At 40.1% G+C, this 16,735-nt stretch overlaps 1 protein-coding gene across 11 annotated transcripts in view; it reads right to left on the bottom strand.

Annotated features, from left to right (window-relative positions):
• The window catches only part of NAV3 (neuron navigator 3), an 859,499-nt gene that overhangs the window by 17,978 nt on the left and 824,786 nt on the right, over window positions 1-16,735 (bottom strand). For all 11 annotated transcript variants that reach the window (XM_075066761.1, XM_075066765.1, XM_032798953.2 and 8 more), the window contains 6 exons: window positions 14,852-14,935; window positions 12,764-12,875; window positions 11,090-11,211; window positions 9,149-9,321; window positions 2,821-2,974; window positions 384-558 (listed from right to left, as the gene is read on the bottom strand). In XM_075066761.1, the coding sequence (XP_074922862.1) occupies window positions 384-558; window positions 2,821-2,974; window positions 9,149-9,321; window positions 11,090-11,211; window positions 12,764-12,875; window positions 14,852-14,935 (820 nt within the window). The remainder of the gene's footprint in view (window positions 1-383; window positions 559-2,820; window positions 2,975-9,148; window positions 9,322-11,089; window positions 11,212-12,763; window positions 12,876-14,851; window positions 14,936-16,735) is intronic.

The following is a 16,735-nucleotide window of genomic DNA, read 5'->3' as shown; positions in this document are numbered from 1 at the left end:
TCACATCTGTCCCACAAAGACGCACATTTCAGCAGTTCTTTGGCACCTGTTCTACAATGGTGCCCTTCTTATCAAATATCAACCTGTAGCATACAAAAATCAAAGAGAAACATTGCGAGGAGGTAGGAACATACTGTGTGGAGGATAAATAATCTGATATTACTATTCTCTGACTTCTAAAGCCAAATTTTCAAAAGAGATCACCAAAACTATTTGTGATGTCCATGTGCAAACATCCAGTATTATATGCAAATCTGAGGTTTATGTGTACAAATTAATGCATGTGTAGTTTCAGAAGGCACATTTGAAATATGGACCTTTAAGAAAATAAAATGAAAGAAAAATACATTCATGTTAATCATGTATATATATGTATTATTCACCTGACGTAACAGAGTCTGTGATATTCAAGTTGTTCAGAGAAAGCCCTAATGATTGCCGTGATGAAGAGGAGGATGTGCTGCTTGAAGACTCAGAAGATGGTCGAGCCGGCTTCCCAGTATTTCCGGTCTCTGCCTTTAAGCGATCATTTTCAGCTTTCAGAATCTCAATTTCATTCTAAAAGAAAAAGAAATCAGTATAGAAACATGGGAGATTTTTGTCTCTGAAAACCATTGAGCACTGGGTGGTTGTTCAGGCAGCTTGCTGCTCACCAGCACGAGCTAACTGGTTTAGCAGCTCTGTAGCAGCATGTAACAATACATCAACAATACAATACAATTAGTGGAAACTGGATTCCCTTCAGTGCTGAAATGGGAGGGGGGACTGCTAAAAGTTCCTTTTACTCTTGCATCAATATCACCGCTGATCAACACAATGTTCAAGTCTTTGTGTTTACTACAGATCTAACCTATTGCACTTGGAATTTTCACTTCAGAAAGCCATTTTTCTTTATCAAATATCTTATGTAATAGTTATTTCCTTTAAGTGGTTACTAAAATCTCAGCTAGATAATGCTGCTAAAGTCACAGCAGACTACCATTGCCGCTAGAAGTACATTGAATCAATGACATCACCAAGGAGATATGAAATGAAAACCAAACAATAAAAATAAGATAGCTTAACTGTTTCATAACCCTTTTTGACATCAGACAGTTTTTGATCATCCCAACATGGTCTTGCTCACATAAGAGCCAAAAAACCCCTTTTGATGAAAACATATAGTGACAGATGAATCAGAACAGTCAGGATTTTTTTGTTAGCTAAATCCTCTGTGGTGCCGAGAGATTATTGAGTTTATAATAATCAAATGAAAACTTAGCCTGAGCACGGCCTGGAACCAGCTAATCTAGCTTTTAGAAGCTTCATGAAACACAGAACAAAGCAACTGCTTATTCTTGGAGATGGCATTGCACATCAGATTTAATTCCATATTCACTCACTCTCTGCTAAGTGTCTGAAACTTTCATAAAGGCTCTTCAACCACATTTTAAGAGCAAAAAAATAAAGGATAGCATCCCCTTCCCCTCCCCCCAAGAAAGAAACCAAACAAGCAAAGAATGGTGGGAAGTAAGAGAAGGGGTCAAACATGTAAAAAATGCCAGCAAGTAATAAAGGCACCCGGGTTCAACTGTGGGATAGGGCGCCAGTGAAATGAGTCATGTGACATCAAACCCTTCCCCACCATATATAAAATTATTAACTATACCAGTTTGCCCAGCTGAGGCACATTAGAACTGATGGGCAATGAGAAATCTGTGTTGGGAAGGTTTTAGGGTGCTTTGAGTATGTACAGTATAGTGCTGTACAACTTATTTTCCCCTCCACTCGCAGAAACACTATGTGGGCTGGAGAGCCCAGGAAGGTTTACTTTTAAGAATGCTCTAGGAAGGAGAAACACAGCAACAACAGTGATAGCCAGGAGCATCAGGGGGCTGGGGACTAGCCACGCACTGTCCCAACCCTGTAGAGTCATGTGGCCACAGCAAACCATTCCGTCCATCCTAGGAGCACACCTGGGCTGGACCCTTCTCAGAATTTCCCTGCTATTTCAGGTTCCAGACTCTATGAGCTGGTTTTTGCACTCGGGAGACTGAATGTTCAGATGAGGGTGTAGGAATGGGAAGGTGCAGCTAAGACTGAACATAAGTAGGGCCTAAATCAGCAGGGCTCTGTAGTGAAGATTGAAACTGCTGTTAGGAGCTCCAGAGATGGATCTTGTAATGGTGGGAGCAGCCAGCATGCCTCCAACCCCCTAGGACTCTTCCAACGAATGCAGTCTGATTTTCTGGATTTCCCCTTTCTTCACAGAATAAGGTCTCATGCAGATGGAAGGGAAGTTTGTCAGCAGGCAGGAGTTGAGAAGATGCAGGCTGAGAAGCTGGCTTGAGAGAGGACATGAGAGGGGCTTCATGGGTAATAATTAAGCAAGAATTTTAGTGAGCTAGTAAAAACAAATTGGTTGGGTTTCTGGAGAAGAGTTGGGACAGGAACTAATGAGTCCAGTAGAGGGGCTAGTCCCCTCCACATTGAGTTAGCAAGCTGTGTAACAATCAACTTCCTGATCTCTCTGCTTGTCTGTCATATCTTTTCTTCCCACCCAAGCCTTTTCAGATCGTAAAAGCCTTAGGGAAGTGATTAAGTCTTCCTGTGTACATTTTGATTGCTAGTGTAATATAAATTATATGAATTAATATTATCATTATAATATATATCTAAGAGTTATCAAGCCTGTCTCTAGGAAGTGCTATCAATCTCTCATGTTCCTGTGTATCAACATTTTTTTTAAATAAACAACATAAAATAAAGGGAAGGAGTTAAAAAACAAACAAGCATGCTTTACATGAGCACTACTCTACTTACTTATGCCACTGCACTGACCTGCATGCGGTTCATGGCTTCACGAATCTGATCAAGATGGTGTGCTGAGCTGAGGGCCTCGAGACGAATGTCTGTTAACTTTAGCTCTTTTTCTCTCAGCTCACTCTTTAGCTGTAGAATAATTTCAGCCTCTGCCTCTGTGCACTCACATATCCTAAAGAGGAGAAGGAAAATAGGCAGGAGATTAAAGGAAGCTTTTCTCCTGTGAGCAGTGTCATTATTCCATATCACAGAACAGAAGATGGTTGCTGCTGGTAAAACCTAAGAATGGAGAGAGAATTTTATGAAAGCAATATGAAGAGGTTCAAACTGCAAAATAATAATAAAGAAAAAAAAGTAAAAATATCCAGATGAAATGATCATTTCTTTTTTATCCTTCAAATTTATTTAGTTTCCTGTGGTGGAAAAAAAACAGATGCAAACAACTGAGTATATACAAAAAAATAGAATTTTTTTTACATGCTTGTTTTTTTCAAATGTGGAATGGTTGTATCCTCAAATAGCTTGAACTATATTTCTCAGCCGTGTTACTTTTTCTGTGCAAAGGGTACAAATTCCCCAGGTATCGGTGATCAAAATGGAGCTATGGTGGTCAAATTAAACTATTGTTACATACTAGTTATTAGACACCAATAGTGTGCTTTGTGCTGTGCAATACACAGAAATACAGCTCCTACCCTTATGATCTAAAAGACAGTCCCTGCAGGGGCTGTCATATTTACCTATAGTCACCCCATTATAATATCTGGTTTCTCAAATACTGCAGTTATTTACTTATACGTATAATAGGGTAAATATGTAAACTGGCTAAATGTTGATTTTTACAATGGAGATCATTGCGTAGTGTGGTTACAGAGACAGAAGCATTTCACTTGACTTTGTCTTGTGAAGCCCAGTAGTTACCTGATTCTCATTCTGCAACGGTACAATTCGCCTCACCTGTAATGTAGAACACCATGTCCCAGAACCCACTTGCTATCTTAATTAAATCCATTCCATAACATAAAGCTGCCAGAATGTGGAACACCAAGTTTCTGCCACACTTCAGCACCAGTCAAAGCTTGCAGTCAATTTACTCTGATGTTATTTTGGTTTTACACGTCTTCTAAATAGTTAATGTTCATAAAATACTTTAAAGATGAAAAGCACTACATAATCAGTATTATTTTTGCTACAAGTAGGCAAACATGAAACAGAGGTCAGCTTTTAATTGCCAGAATGCATGCAAATGCATTTTGGGAAAGAAAATGACACACACTTCAGTTTAGCACTTGGATATGCAATTTCATGCCTCACAATCCTTTATACCGGGATCTATGCTTGTATATCACATGACCATTTTGCCTTTTCTTTGGTGCCCAGATTAGAGATGACCTGCATATAAACACATTAGACAGACAGAAGTAAGCGGAGGAAAGAAAAGGCAATGATTTAGAACATGAGACTCAGGTCAGAAAAATTAAAAAGAAACCTCTGCAAAGGAAAAAAAGATGTAGTTCATGGCATATAAAAACATTAAATGGCAAACTAAAGAAGGGAAAATGTTAGACTTTAGCCTGACTATATTAACAACATGGACAAGTATTTTAAATATGAGAAAAAGAGATAAAGACTCATATTACAACATACCAGGCCATCCCCCTTCACTCAACCACTGCAGCCACCGTCACCACTGAACTGATGAGGGTTTTTCCATGTGTGGGAATACTGAAAGCGATAATGACTGACCAGAAGGCTGACTTTACTTCAAAGCTAATGGGGGAATTGTGCAACCTCTTGAAAATCAAGGCCTTGCAAACTTTGGTCTGCCACCCCCGGACAGATGGGCTGTTGGAGCGCTTCAGTAAGACACTGAAAGAGATGCTTAGGAAATTTGTGACCTTGGATCACCATCACTGGGATCAGTAACTCCCACACTCCTTTCTGCCATCCATGAAGTGCCACAGCCACTGACAGGGTTCTCACCATTCAAACTACAATATGGGAGAAAGCCATGCAGGATCCTAGACCACCATCGTGCAAAAGCCAACTGAGGGCTTTTGCTAAAGAAAACCTGCTGAAATCCCAACAGAACCAGAAACAGGCCTGCAACGAAAGGGCCAGGATGTGAGAGTTTGGGCCCAGGGATAGAGTATTATTGTTGCTATTGACCTCAGATTCAAAGTGATTGACCAAGTGGCAGGATCCATTTGAGGTGGAAAGAAGGGTGTAAGGGACCAGGGTGTAGGCGGTCACAGCTGGCTTGACGTCTGCCTGCCAGGGACAGAAGTCGCCAGGCCAGAGTTAGAGGAATCTCAAGGCCAAGCTCTGTAAACAAGAGTCAGGGTTGAAGTCAGGCTGGAGTGAGAGACTGGAGATCAGAGGCAATACCAGGTTAGGATCATGAGGCAGTAGTCAGGGTCAAAATCAGGCTGGAGTCACAGACTAGAGATCAGGGGACAAGGCAAAGTCTGGCAAAGAAACAAACCAAGATCTGTGTGGTGGCCAGACAACTTCCTGGGACAGCCCCTGGGGTTAAGTAGGGGCACTTGTCCAATCAGAGGGTCACAGGGTACGGTCACTCTGGGTTTCGTGAGTGGTACTTTCTGAGGCACCTATTCTCCACAGTGACCCCTGTATGTGGTTCTATAGGGCCTTCCAGTGGCACTGTAGAAATATCAACCACTCCAGGCTTTTCAGACCCAGGTTCTAGTCCCTGGGTCCTTACAAAGGGTTGGGGTGGTCAGTTATGGAATCTACCAGCCAAGAAATGCAAATATAGCAAGTGAAACTGCTAAAAGTTTGGGGGACCAAAAAGGCCTTCTCATAGCACCTTGTTCCCCCACAACCCTCACTAGATCACCCTACAAGCACCATGATGCAGCGCTAATACCTATGGAGGGAGAACTCCAGCCTGGACAAAAACAACTATGAAAACTGATTGAAGCTCAGTATTCTCAGTGCTGCCAGGAGGCATCCACCATCGCATGGACACCAAAATGAGGAAAGGGTCCAAGAAATCCTTTGACCCCCTTGCACTGAAAATTTGAGAGATAGTCCATCAAGAACTGTAGGCCATGCTGAACTCAGGGGTGGCTGAAGAATCCCATAGTGAGTAGATACCCATAATACTTGTGCCAAAACTCAGCGGGTCAACATAGATCTGCATTGATTTCCAGAGTGAATGCAATAATTGAAATTCAGTGAGTACCCATGCCTAGATAGATGAATTGCTGAACAGGCTAGGAGCTGCCAAGTATATATCCACTTTTGATTTAATAAAATGTTATTGGCAGATTCCTCTGACAACCAAATTACCAGAGAAGGCTGCATTTTCTACCCATTTTGGTGTCTACTACTTTAAGACCATGCCATTTGTTCTTCACAGGGCCACATCTCCCTTCCAATGCCTAAAGAACCAAGTACCCATGGATGTTAAACTGTGGCATACAGCAAAGACATTGTCATTTCTAGCAATGAGTGAACGATCACCTAACACACATTACCACATCACTGTCAGTCCTCAGTGAGGCAGGACTAATGGACAACTCTGCCCAATTTTGACTGGCCAGCTGGGAGGCAACTAACCTCTGCTATAAAGTAGGTGACAGGTGTCTGAAGCTGCAGATTGGTAAAGTACAAGCCTTGGATCAATGTTCCATGCCAATCACCAAAAAAAGCAAGAGTGTTGCTTCCTGGGCCTTTCCAGTTATTATACTCTTTGTATCAAGTTTTGCCACCATTGTGGCCCCCCTGGCAAATCTGATAAAAGACACAAGCCCTAAAAAAATTCAGTGATCTGAAGCCTGCGACAATGCATTCAAGATCCTGCAAGGTCAGCTAAGTTGGGAACCAGTTCTCTCAAGCACAGACTTTTCCAAGATGATTCATACTGCAGACTGAAACTTCAGATGTGATTCTTGGGGCAGTACTTTTAAAGAGGGAGAACATACCATTCTTTACCTTAGCAGAAAGCTGTTTTCCCAAGTATCCCACTCTGTCACTGAGAAGGAGACCCTGGTCTTGAAGTGGATCATAGATGCCTTACAATATTATTTGTTGGGAAATCATTTCCTTTTAGTAATAGACCAGGCACCCCTCCGTTGGCTGGATTTGATGAAAGATTCCAACCCTAGGATCATGCAATGGTAGCTTTTCTTGCAGCCCTATAGTTTCCAAGTAATTCTCCAAGCAGCAAGGGACCATAAGAAAATGGAGTCTTTTTCATGAGTAGGGGAAGAACAAGGATCCATAATGGTACCCCAGCACTGAACTTGAGGGGGAGAGCATGTGATGGGGTGTATATACCCTGCACTAGAACTGAAGGGGGTAAAGAGCAACTCTGGGCCCAGGTGACCCTAACCAGCCACTCCACCCATACATACTGGAGAGTATGCTCGAGCTGGAGGTGGAGTGGAAAATGGAGTCAGACAGCTCAGAAGCAGCTTGACAGGGCAGGGAGAGAGACCTACTTTGGGAGCTCCTGCAGAAAGGTGCTGCAGAAGCGTTTTCATTGAGAAAGAGGTTGCCTGCTGAGCCCAAAGGGGCTAAAGGTTCAATTATTCTCTTTTTATTTTACTTCTTTGAGGCAAACTGTAAGACTTTGGTGAGAGAGTGGGTGGTAGGAAATGGCCCAGGGAGACAACCTGAAGGCACTCCTGGGTGTTGGACACTGGTGCCTTTTATAGAGCTGGAGTCTGGTGGAGAGGGAAGGCCCAGGCACCCTTACCAACTCCCCTCCTTACAGCGGGCATGGAAACCCTCACTTCCAGACTCTCCCTTGAGGGAGGAAGGAGAGGGTAAAGACTTTTAGAACCCCATAACTGAGACTGGACAGCCACAGGGGTCAAAAGATGGACTGAAGGGCCTCTCCCCAGTCATGATGGCAGGGGACCCCATATCTTCCTTGGGATTCAGTCACCCCAAGGAGAGATAAGACTGACTGGTGACCTGACCAGTGGGTCTAGTCAACACCCACCCAAAAAGAAGACAAAAGCAGGGTGTGATTGTGACCCAGGAGAAATATTGGAGGCAGGGTGAGCAAAAGCCTAGCCCCCTAGTCAGCAATGCCATCAGCGATTATCTTCCTTCCCAGGGCTCTCCAGTTTAGCACAGAGGAGAGTAATATAATCTGATGGCTAGGAGTTGAAGCTCGACAAATTCAGACTGGCAATAAGGTGTAACTTTTTAACAGTGACAGTAATTAACCATTGGAACAATCTAAAACGGATTGTGGTGGATTCTCCCTTACTGACAATTTTTAAGCCAAGATTGGATGCTTTCCTAAAAGATCTTCTCTAGAATTTATTTTGGGGTAGTTCTATGGCCTGCGTTACACAGGAGGTCAGACTAGATGATCACAATGGTCTCTCCTGGCCTTGGACTCTATTAATTGTTCTAGATGGTACATTCAGTGAATTTAGCAGTGAAGGGAGGAGAGCAGATGGAATGGTAGTTAAAAAATAAAGGAAATCAAGGGTGGTTTCTTGAGTTTGGGGGATCCTTGACTATGCTTTTTTCTTTGTGGAGAAAAAGCCAGCATAGAGGGAGGGAGATATAGAGAAAGGTGCTGAGAGTAGAGGCAATAAGACAATAAGCAAGTGAGATTGGTGTCAGCGACAGAGGGAAGGAATAAAATGGAGATGGTGAGGAAAGGTGGTGGGAGAGAGGATGAGGGAAGGAAGGGAGGGAAGACAAAGTTAAGCTTCTCTTTTACAAGTCAGCTAGTCTGCGTGTGTGGAGGAGGGTGCAGCAGAAGGAGAGAATTTCAGGAGGGAGTCAAAGTGACTAAGCGGTTGGTGTTGCGGATGTAGGAGTCAGAGTCGAGAAATAGTGTTGTTTGACTGAGAATATCACAGAACTGGTGGCACAGAGAACAGATCTGTAGGGAAGGATGTCCAGCAGTTCATGGGATGTTCTCAGAAGAGGAGATGGGAAGGAGCAAGGGGGATGGTACATGACAGCAACCAGAGGGGGAAAGAGTGCTGTCCGATGGAGCATTGTTCAAAGGAGAAGCTGGAGCAGAACACTGCAAGCAAGACTGAGAAAAGCCCTATGCCCTCAACACAGCTATCTGGGGATAACTTAACACAAGGGGTGTGAGAGAAGGAGGAGGAAGAGTGCTATAAGACTACGCTGCTGCAGAAGCAGTGGTTAAATGGGGAATGCAGGTTTTTATCAGAACCAGGAGATGAGGGATGGAGAGAGAGAGACAGAGAGAGGGAGAGAGAGATGAAAAGGTGGCGGATGTTGATGATCGTATCTGAGATAGAACTGGCCAGGCTTAAAGAGGTCTGTTTCACAGTCCAGATATTTAATAAGAGCAACTAGTATAGAAAGAGAGACTTACGCAGACGCTGACTGTGATGGTTTCATTGACAATGTCCCACAGTCCCCTGAGTTGTGGGGCAATTTGGGTGATGATGGAAGAGATGAATCGGTGAGTTCCTCTATGTCGGAATGTGAGGAAGGAGGCTTGGTGGACTTTTTCTTTCCAAAGGCCTGTTTGAATGAACTTCTTAGCTGGAGAAAAGAGAAAGAGAAAAAAAAATTACTTCCCTTGCCTCTCTGAATTTGTGCAGCTTCTGTTTTGAGGAGTTAGTTTGCAGATGCCATCCTAGCCACTGCCTGAGGTCAGTATATAGAAGCAGGGTATTAACATATGCAACACAGTATCTCTAAAGATGTGATACAGTGTTTTTTTTAATTAATTCAGCGCAGCGCAAACTGAATGCTATGGAAAAAGCGCAGGATCAATTGCTTTGGCTAAAGGGGTGCTCATTTAAAACCATGAACCTCCTGTGGAATTCCATGTCCATGGCATTCCCCTCAAGGTGACTGGTTTTAAATAACCACTTTGTATCTAGAATACAGGCAAACATTGCTGATATGAAATGCTAAAAGTATAAGACAAATCCAATTGATGTGGTTGTAAATTTATTTTTCTATTAAGAGTTTGAATTGTAGAATTATTCAAACATATAATTTGCTACAGTTAGGATCAGAAGCAAGAGAATTTAAGCTGTGATATGAGTTTTGCCCTTTAGTTTACTGTTGAGAAGAACATTAGCTGAAAGGTATGTATTTTTTTATTGCAGTAGTGTTTAAAGTAGCAAGTTCTTCATATACACAAGCATTGCCTTTTCTCGCTAGAAGCTCTTATCCATTATTGAAAAGGGACAGAATAGCCAAAGAGCCATTTATTTCAGGAACCAAGAGGACCACAGTTTTGTTTGCAATTAATTTTCACATTGCAATTAGCCCATTCATTGATAGATTAGTGTATTCAGAAGAGTAACTGATATTAGGAAAAATTGTGCTTTTCCTCAGAAAATTGCTCTGGTTAAAATTGTATAAAGCTTGATGACAAACTGATCCCTCACAAAACAGTAAGGCACTTAAGCACTTTACATCAATGGTATAATTGGAGAGTGGGGAGTGTGACCACTGATTAAAAAAATATTATTTAAGTTCTTTCCAGCTCATGATTTTTAACAAGAAAGAAATGGGTTTTGGCTACACTCCCCCTTTCTACATTTTAAACTTTGAGATTAAAATGAATAGAGACAAACTGAGAAGACATACAGGATAATCTGTTTTTAGAAGGTATAAAAGCCTACTGCCAAAATGAATAGCAATCATGCCAAGATAGGTTTCTTTATAAATGCATGCCAAATTTTCCATGGTTTATATTCACCTCACTTCCTCTAGAGTTCACCTTGCAGAAACATGAAAGAGTGGGGAATTACAAATCAAGGGAATGAAGGCTGATGAGTATTTTAAAATATTACCTGCATAAACATTTTTTAAACAACAAAAACATATTTTTTATTATGTATAGAAAATATTCCAATAAAACTTTCATACCGTGTGATATCTTTGTGATTTGTTTGATTAAAAAACTTTATTTCTCTAAACATTGTATCTTGTTCACTGTTTGAACTATTAACAGATTTCAGCTCATTGTTTGGAAACATTTTTGAGTCAATCCATTTTACTAAAGAAAATTAAAACTGTGTTATCAAAGCCCCGTCATTTGTTTGATCATAGCAGCTATTTTAATATTATATATTTATTTTAAATTGATCCTGACTGATGTAAACAATTTCCCACTGGTGATCAACAATTTTTGGCTTGCCGATAACATCACAACACTGTGACTAGGTATGAACTGCTCCATATCTCTCTGGCCCCACAAGGATATTGTAGATGAAATGGGCCATTATGCTATTCAGGAATGAGGAAGCTACATAATATCTAGGCAATGGGTTTAAACCCGCTGAGCACATACCCAGTTCTTCTTTTTCTTTTTCTTGGAGTCAGCATCATTACTGCTGCCAATGCTTGAATGGCTTGTGGCACTGTTGATGCTGGAAACACTTTCTGAGGAATGTTGTCGTCTTATAAGCAAATCTAAAAAAAGAAGAAGAAAATAGTGTATAAACCATTTGTCCACCTGTGATATGGACTGTAGTTTCAATGTAATAACCATACTTACATTTATGCAGCACCTTCTTTCTCTAAAGGAGCCAAAATACATATAATATATGTAACTGGCATTGATGTTTTTCTAGCTGTGATTCAACAAGGCATTTCGGCATGTGAGTAGTCCCATTGAAGTTCATGGGCTACTTGCATACATAAAGCCAGGCACAAGTTTTAGCATCTTGTTGAATAGGAGTCTCTCACTGAGGTGCCAATCCTGGACAGCAATCCATGCAATTGGACCCTTATATTTAAGCAAATGCTTATCCAGGATTGGGAACTAACTATGTTACAGTTCAATTGCTTAAATAATTTTCAAAGCACTGACTTATTTCTTACAGGGCTGTTGTCTGACGGATCTGGACACTATTTGACCCTTGGCTGAATTGGATTTTGAAGCAAGACACTATTCCCTGACATGCCACCCTGGGAATCAGCAACCAGTAGTTTATTGAAAATAAAACATAATAAAAGACATGGAAGTGAAGGATATTGGAAGTGGATAATAGGTCAGTGAAGCATTTGATTTTATTATTTTTTTAAGTCCCTAATAGCCATACCCTAATTACCAGAATATATACTCCTTGCATACACCTCAGAATACTCAGAGGAACTATTTTTTAAGGAATTATTCAAAGTGCTATTTTCTAGAATTAAGCTACATTGTATTGAAGACATTTAATAAAACAGTCTTGGGCTAGATGTTCATAAATAATGCTACTTATAAAAAAAGATCAATGACATTTACAAAAAGTCACTTTCACTATCATTCTTTCTTCTCTAGTTATTCCTTTTGTGGCTGTTGCTTAACAACATGAATGGTACTGAACACCTTTGCAATATATGGTTTGTCATGTGATGTCTGTCTAAATTACAAGAAAAAGAGGATTCAGCATCTGGAATTCACTGGGCTGAGCTGGCACCTTCTGTGCACCCCTTGAGCTGCTGCTCAATCCAATGCTGACATCATGGGTGCAATAACATTCAGAGCTGCAATTTAGAGTGGATTTCTAACTTCTGGTCATGTTTTGCTGTATTCTTTCTGACATTTGACTATTGTCTTGGACATAGGGTGACCAGATAGCAAGTGTGAAAAATCAGGACAGGGTGTGGGGGTAATAGGAGCCTATATAAGAAAAGGTCCAAAATATCGGGACTGTCCCTATAAAATCGGGACATCTGGTCACCCTACTTGGACATGTTTTATACCCACAGATGTACTGAAAGGGTTAACCTTCAGCACTTAGCCACTGATTCCTGACCATACAACTTTGAGAAGTCTGGGTTCCAAGAATTGTTTGGCACATAGGTATACATGCAAGTTTTTCAATTGTGGAAAAACCACAAATGTGACAAACACTGACTCCAGAATTCTCTCATCCTTGCTACAGATACTGTCGTCAAAATAAAAGAAAACCAGCAGCTTTGCTCTTCTCTGGGGAACAAATTAGTACTTACTTTGAAAGTGACAAAAACATACCTTTGTGGGCATGATCAGGGCCATTCAAAGCTCCCTGAATAGCAGCCTGCGCAGCAGAATTCTGGGCTTTCAGCATTTCAATGGTTTCTCTTAGTTCTATAAGCTCAGATTCCTGTGGGAACAGCCGAGAGCGTTTCAAAATGTGTAACAAAAGAAAAGTATTTTTCCACGATACAAGAAAACTATAAGACATTAGTGATCAAACTGAAGTCAGTGGGCTCGCACAAGGATAAAATTAAGTCCCAGATAGACTATATAGTTTCTCTCAAAAATATTATATTCAGCTAACATACTCTCATTTCCATTCATGTGACTTCAACTGCTGTGTAATGATGATGTTTTAAGAATTTTTAAATCAAGATTGTATGTTTTTCTAAAAGACACATTCTAGGAATTATTCTGAGGAAGTTCTATGGCCTGTGCTACACAGGACGTCAGATGATGGTCCCTTCTGGCCTTAGAATCTACAAATCTTATGAAAGAAAAATAAAATATTTTAGCACTAAAGATTGATCTAAGAAAGGATCTCCTCTGAAATACATTACAATGTTCAAATTCACTATATAGCCTAAAGCATATTAAATATTCTCTTCTACATCCCTTAACTTGATAGATGATTCTTTAATGGATGAATTCCATCCTTAGTTTGTATATCATTACCAAAAACTCTAAACAGTACATAAAATGTTAAGCACAAAAACCTGCTCTACAACAACAGCTACACAATTTATAGAGTGACATTGTTCCACTTCCCTGCAATAAATTCTACGCTGGAATGCACAGTCAATTTTAATTAAAACTAGTTTTATTACTGCTGCATCAAGAATCAATCCGGCTAACTCTCATTTTATATAATGAGGATTAAAGCTGCTAAAGGAATTTAACCTCAGTGGCAGAGGAAAGAGGAGAAGGGGCAAAACATGCTCTCAGGTCTCTGGGAAAATGAGTTTACTTATGAACTGATTTGTTTCAATGTCACTCTTTTAATCTGTTCTGAATAAGGGGGACTTCTGAGGGAAACTAGACTTTACAAAAGATTTAAAAAAATGTTTTTAACAGAAACTGTTTAAGAACATTTTGCTTAATATATAAAAGTCACAAAAAATCCTTTTTATCATGAGATACTTAGGGGCCAGTTTTGCCACCCTTACTCATGGAGAGTAGTTCCTAACTCTGCAAGCGGTTCCACTTAATCAAAAGGAGGCCAGACAGTGAACCACTACTCACATTGACTTCAGTGGAGCTACTTGTATGAATAAGTGCTTACCTGCGTGCAAAGGGTTCAGTCTGGCCCAATGGGAGTACTTGCTGAGTAAGCTTCTGCTCAACGTAAGTAAGGGCTGCAGAATCTGATTCTGAGAGCTTCAACTTGCAAGGTACTGAGCACTCCGCTGCCAATCCAGCAATGTATTTAAGTGCACGGTTTACTTTAAGACTCTGAGTAGCCCATTGTAGTTAGTGGGAATACTCAAATATTTAAAGTTAAGGAAATGCTTTGCAGGATGGGGTCATGGTTCTCAGCACTTGGCAGAATCGGGCCCTACAACAGAAGCTCCTTTAACTGGTACCATGCGTCTGATTACATATACTAGGTATTAGGTTTGGATATTTCTTCCCCTCTAAATAACAAAATCAAAACCAAATTTGTTAGACAACAGCTTGGTCACATTTCATAAACACTTTCAAAAAGGTCTTTTTCTCTATTTAAAATCCTTTCTTTTGCCAAATTTTTAGTATTCTGACAATGTTGTCGGATTGGAATGAAATACTCCGATTGTTTATGATGAGCCTTTGTTGAAGAATCTTCCCATATGGATTATACCAAGAGTCACAAATGTTTTAAACAAAATCTGGAAATGAAAGATTTTATCTTCAAACCATACTGTGATATTGTTAGGGCAAATATGATGCGATACAATTTAATTCTTATAGAGCTTTATGAAGATTTGATTGCAATGGCCAGGAAAGAAAGATATTTCTGTCTTGTTGTCACAGCTGTCCTTTCTTTCAATTTTTTTTTAATTTAAACACAAACCCTAAAATAATCTGCTATGTTCCACATTCAAGCATCTGCTTTTGTAAGCATACCTTTTGTTCAGCTGTCATTGTCAGGCTCTGCAGTCGGCCAGTCATATTTCCTAAGCTCTTTTCAAAAGCTGCTACTAGATGAGCCTGTGAAAGAAACAGAAGAAAAACATTTGAAATGTCACTAGTGTATGAAATTGACTGAGCAAAGCTTCCATGGTACATAAGGTATAATTCATGTGTTTTGGCTGGTCTAACAAAATCTGTAATCTGTAGCATTCAGTACTTTCTACTTCACCTCCTTGCTTTCTCCCACCCCACCCCAACTCCACAGCATTTTCCATTTTTCCAGGCTCAGTTTTATCTTCTCCAACTCTTTAGTTGCAGCCTTCAAGTCATTAAGTGTGATTTGCTTTTCTTGTCACTCTGGGCAATAGAACTCCCCTCCTGACGTTATTCTTTCCCATTACTGAAAATAACAACAGAAGGACTCAAGCGCTTGAAATTAAAGAAAAGTTCTAAGCTGTCAGGCTCCCAGATACAAAGCTCATCTAAAAGAGTCCATGGAACCAGACTATGGAATGTATCTAAATCCTGTCATGATGACCCTTTAAGATATTATTACTTTGTCTATTTCTTTAATACAGCAACACTCTTCTGAAAGTGTCAGAGATTTGCAGAGAGCCATAATATAATCGTATTCCTACTGGTCTTTATAGTGGGTTGAGTCTGCATATCTATCATTGTGTTGTTTTAATATAAAGGCACTGATTTCTTTGAAGTTAGATGCCTACATTTTTCAATGATACAACAAACAAATTGAAATTCAGCAATGCTTTGTTTTAAAATGTTTAATTCAAATTTTCAAAGAATACCTAACACAGACTGTATTCAAGAAGTATTAGTCTAGACACACTTGTTATTTGTTATGTATTTATTTGTTTAAATGAAGAGACTATTGTCATGGCATCTAAAATGTTAGCGCTATTTAACCCCCAAGGACTTGCAGGAAAAATGTGTCAGTGATGTTATTAACTTTTTATGGCGGTAAGAGTCACTTAGAAAGAGAAAGAATGTGGTCAGAAAATATTCAAATGGAGGGATTTCTCTCTAAGAGTTTGTAACAGGGCAATGGACTGCTATTTCCATGGAGGTCTGTAGGATTCACAAAATCCACAGGTCACTTTGCTTAACTTATTTTTTTCTGGGGGATTGCCACTTAACTTACACATACTGGCAAAGTAGAGAACAGGGACAGGAGAACCTTGACAAGATGAGAGAAGATGAACAAGATATGGTTAAAGGAGAGAGGTTCTTTTACAAAATGTGAATTCATTGCTCCTGAAAAGTACCTAATTTTAAACAGCATAAAATTTGTCAAACGGGAGAGCACTCATGAATCAAATATATGGGTGTGTGTGTGTGGAATTGAGAATACAATACATGCTAGAATTATGGAATATCCTGTCACAAAACCAAATAGTAAAAATGAAAGTAACTAAAGGCAAAGTTTTCAAATTTAGGCATCTGTACTGTGTTTCCATAACATGCACACGCAAAGTAGGCATATGTGCATGCAAAGAGGTTAACTGTGCTTGTTCAAGCGCCCATTTATGTGCAAAATTAACTCTGGTGCACCATATATGCCACTCAACAGCTTTTTCAGATGCAAGTGCTAATTCTTTTGTGAGCCCAGTTATTAATGTTGTTCAAATGCATTCAGGTGTACTTAGTTGTTCTCAATATCTTCTAGGTATTGTCCAAGCATACTGAAATAAATAACTGTGTCCTGAAAAGTGTACAATCTAAAACAGATTAAGACAGATGAATGGTGGGGGAAGAGGATACAACACAGAAGATTTTGTTTGGGCCATGTCAAGGTATGCTGTTGGGAGGTGAAAGGAACCTCCCATCACCTCGCTCTGCATATCCTCTCACAGATGGAAG

This window comes from Chelonoidis abingdonii, chromosome 1 (genome assembly GCF_003597395.2).
Source record: "Chelonoidis abingdonii isolate Lonesome George chromosome 1, CheloAbing_2.0, whole genome shotgun sequence".
NCBI classification, from domain to species: Eukaryota; Metazoa; Chordata; order Testudines; family Testudinidae; genus Chelonoidis; species Chelonoidis abingdonii.
Note: the sequence above shows the minus strand (reverse complement) of the source record. Positions and strands in the feature narration are given on the sequence as shown.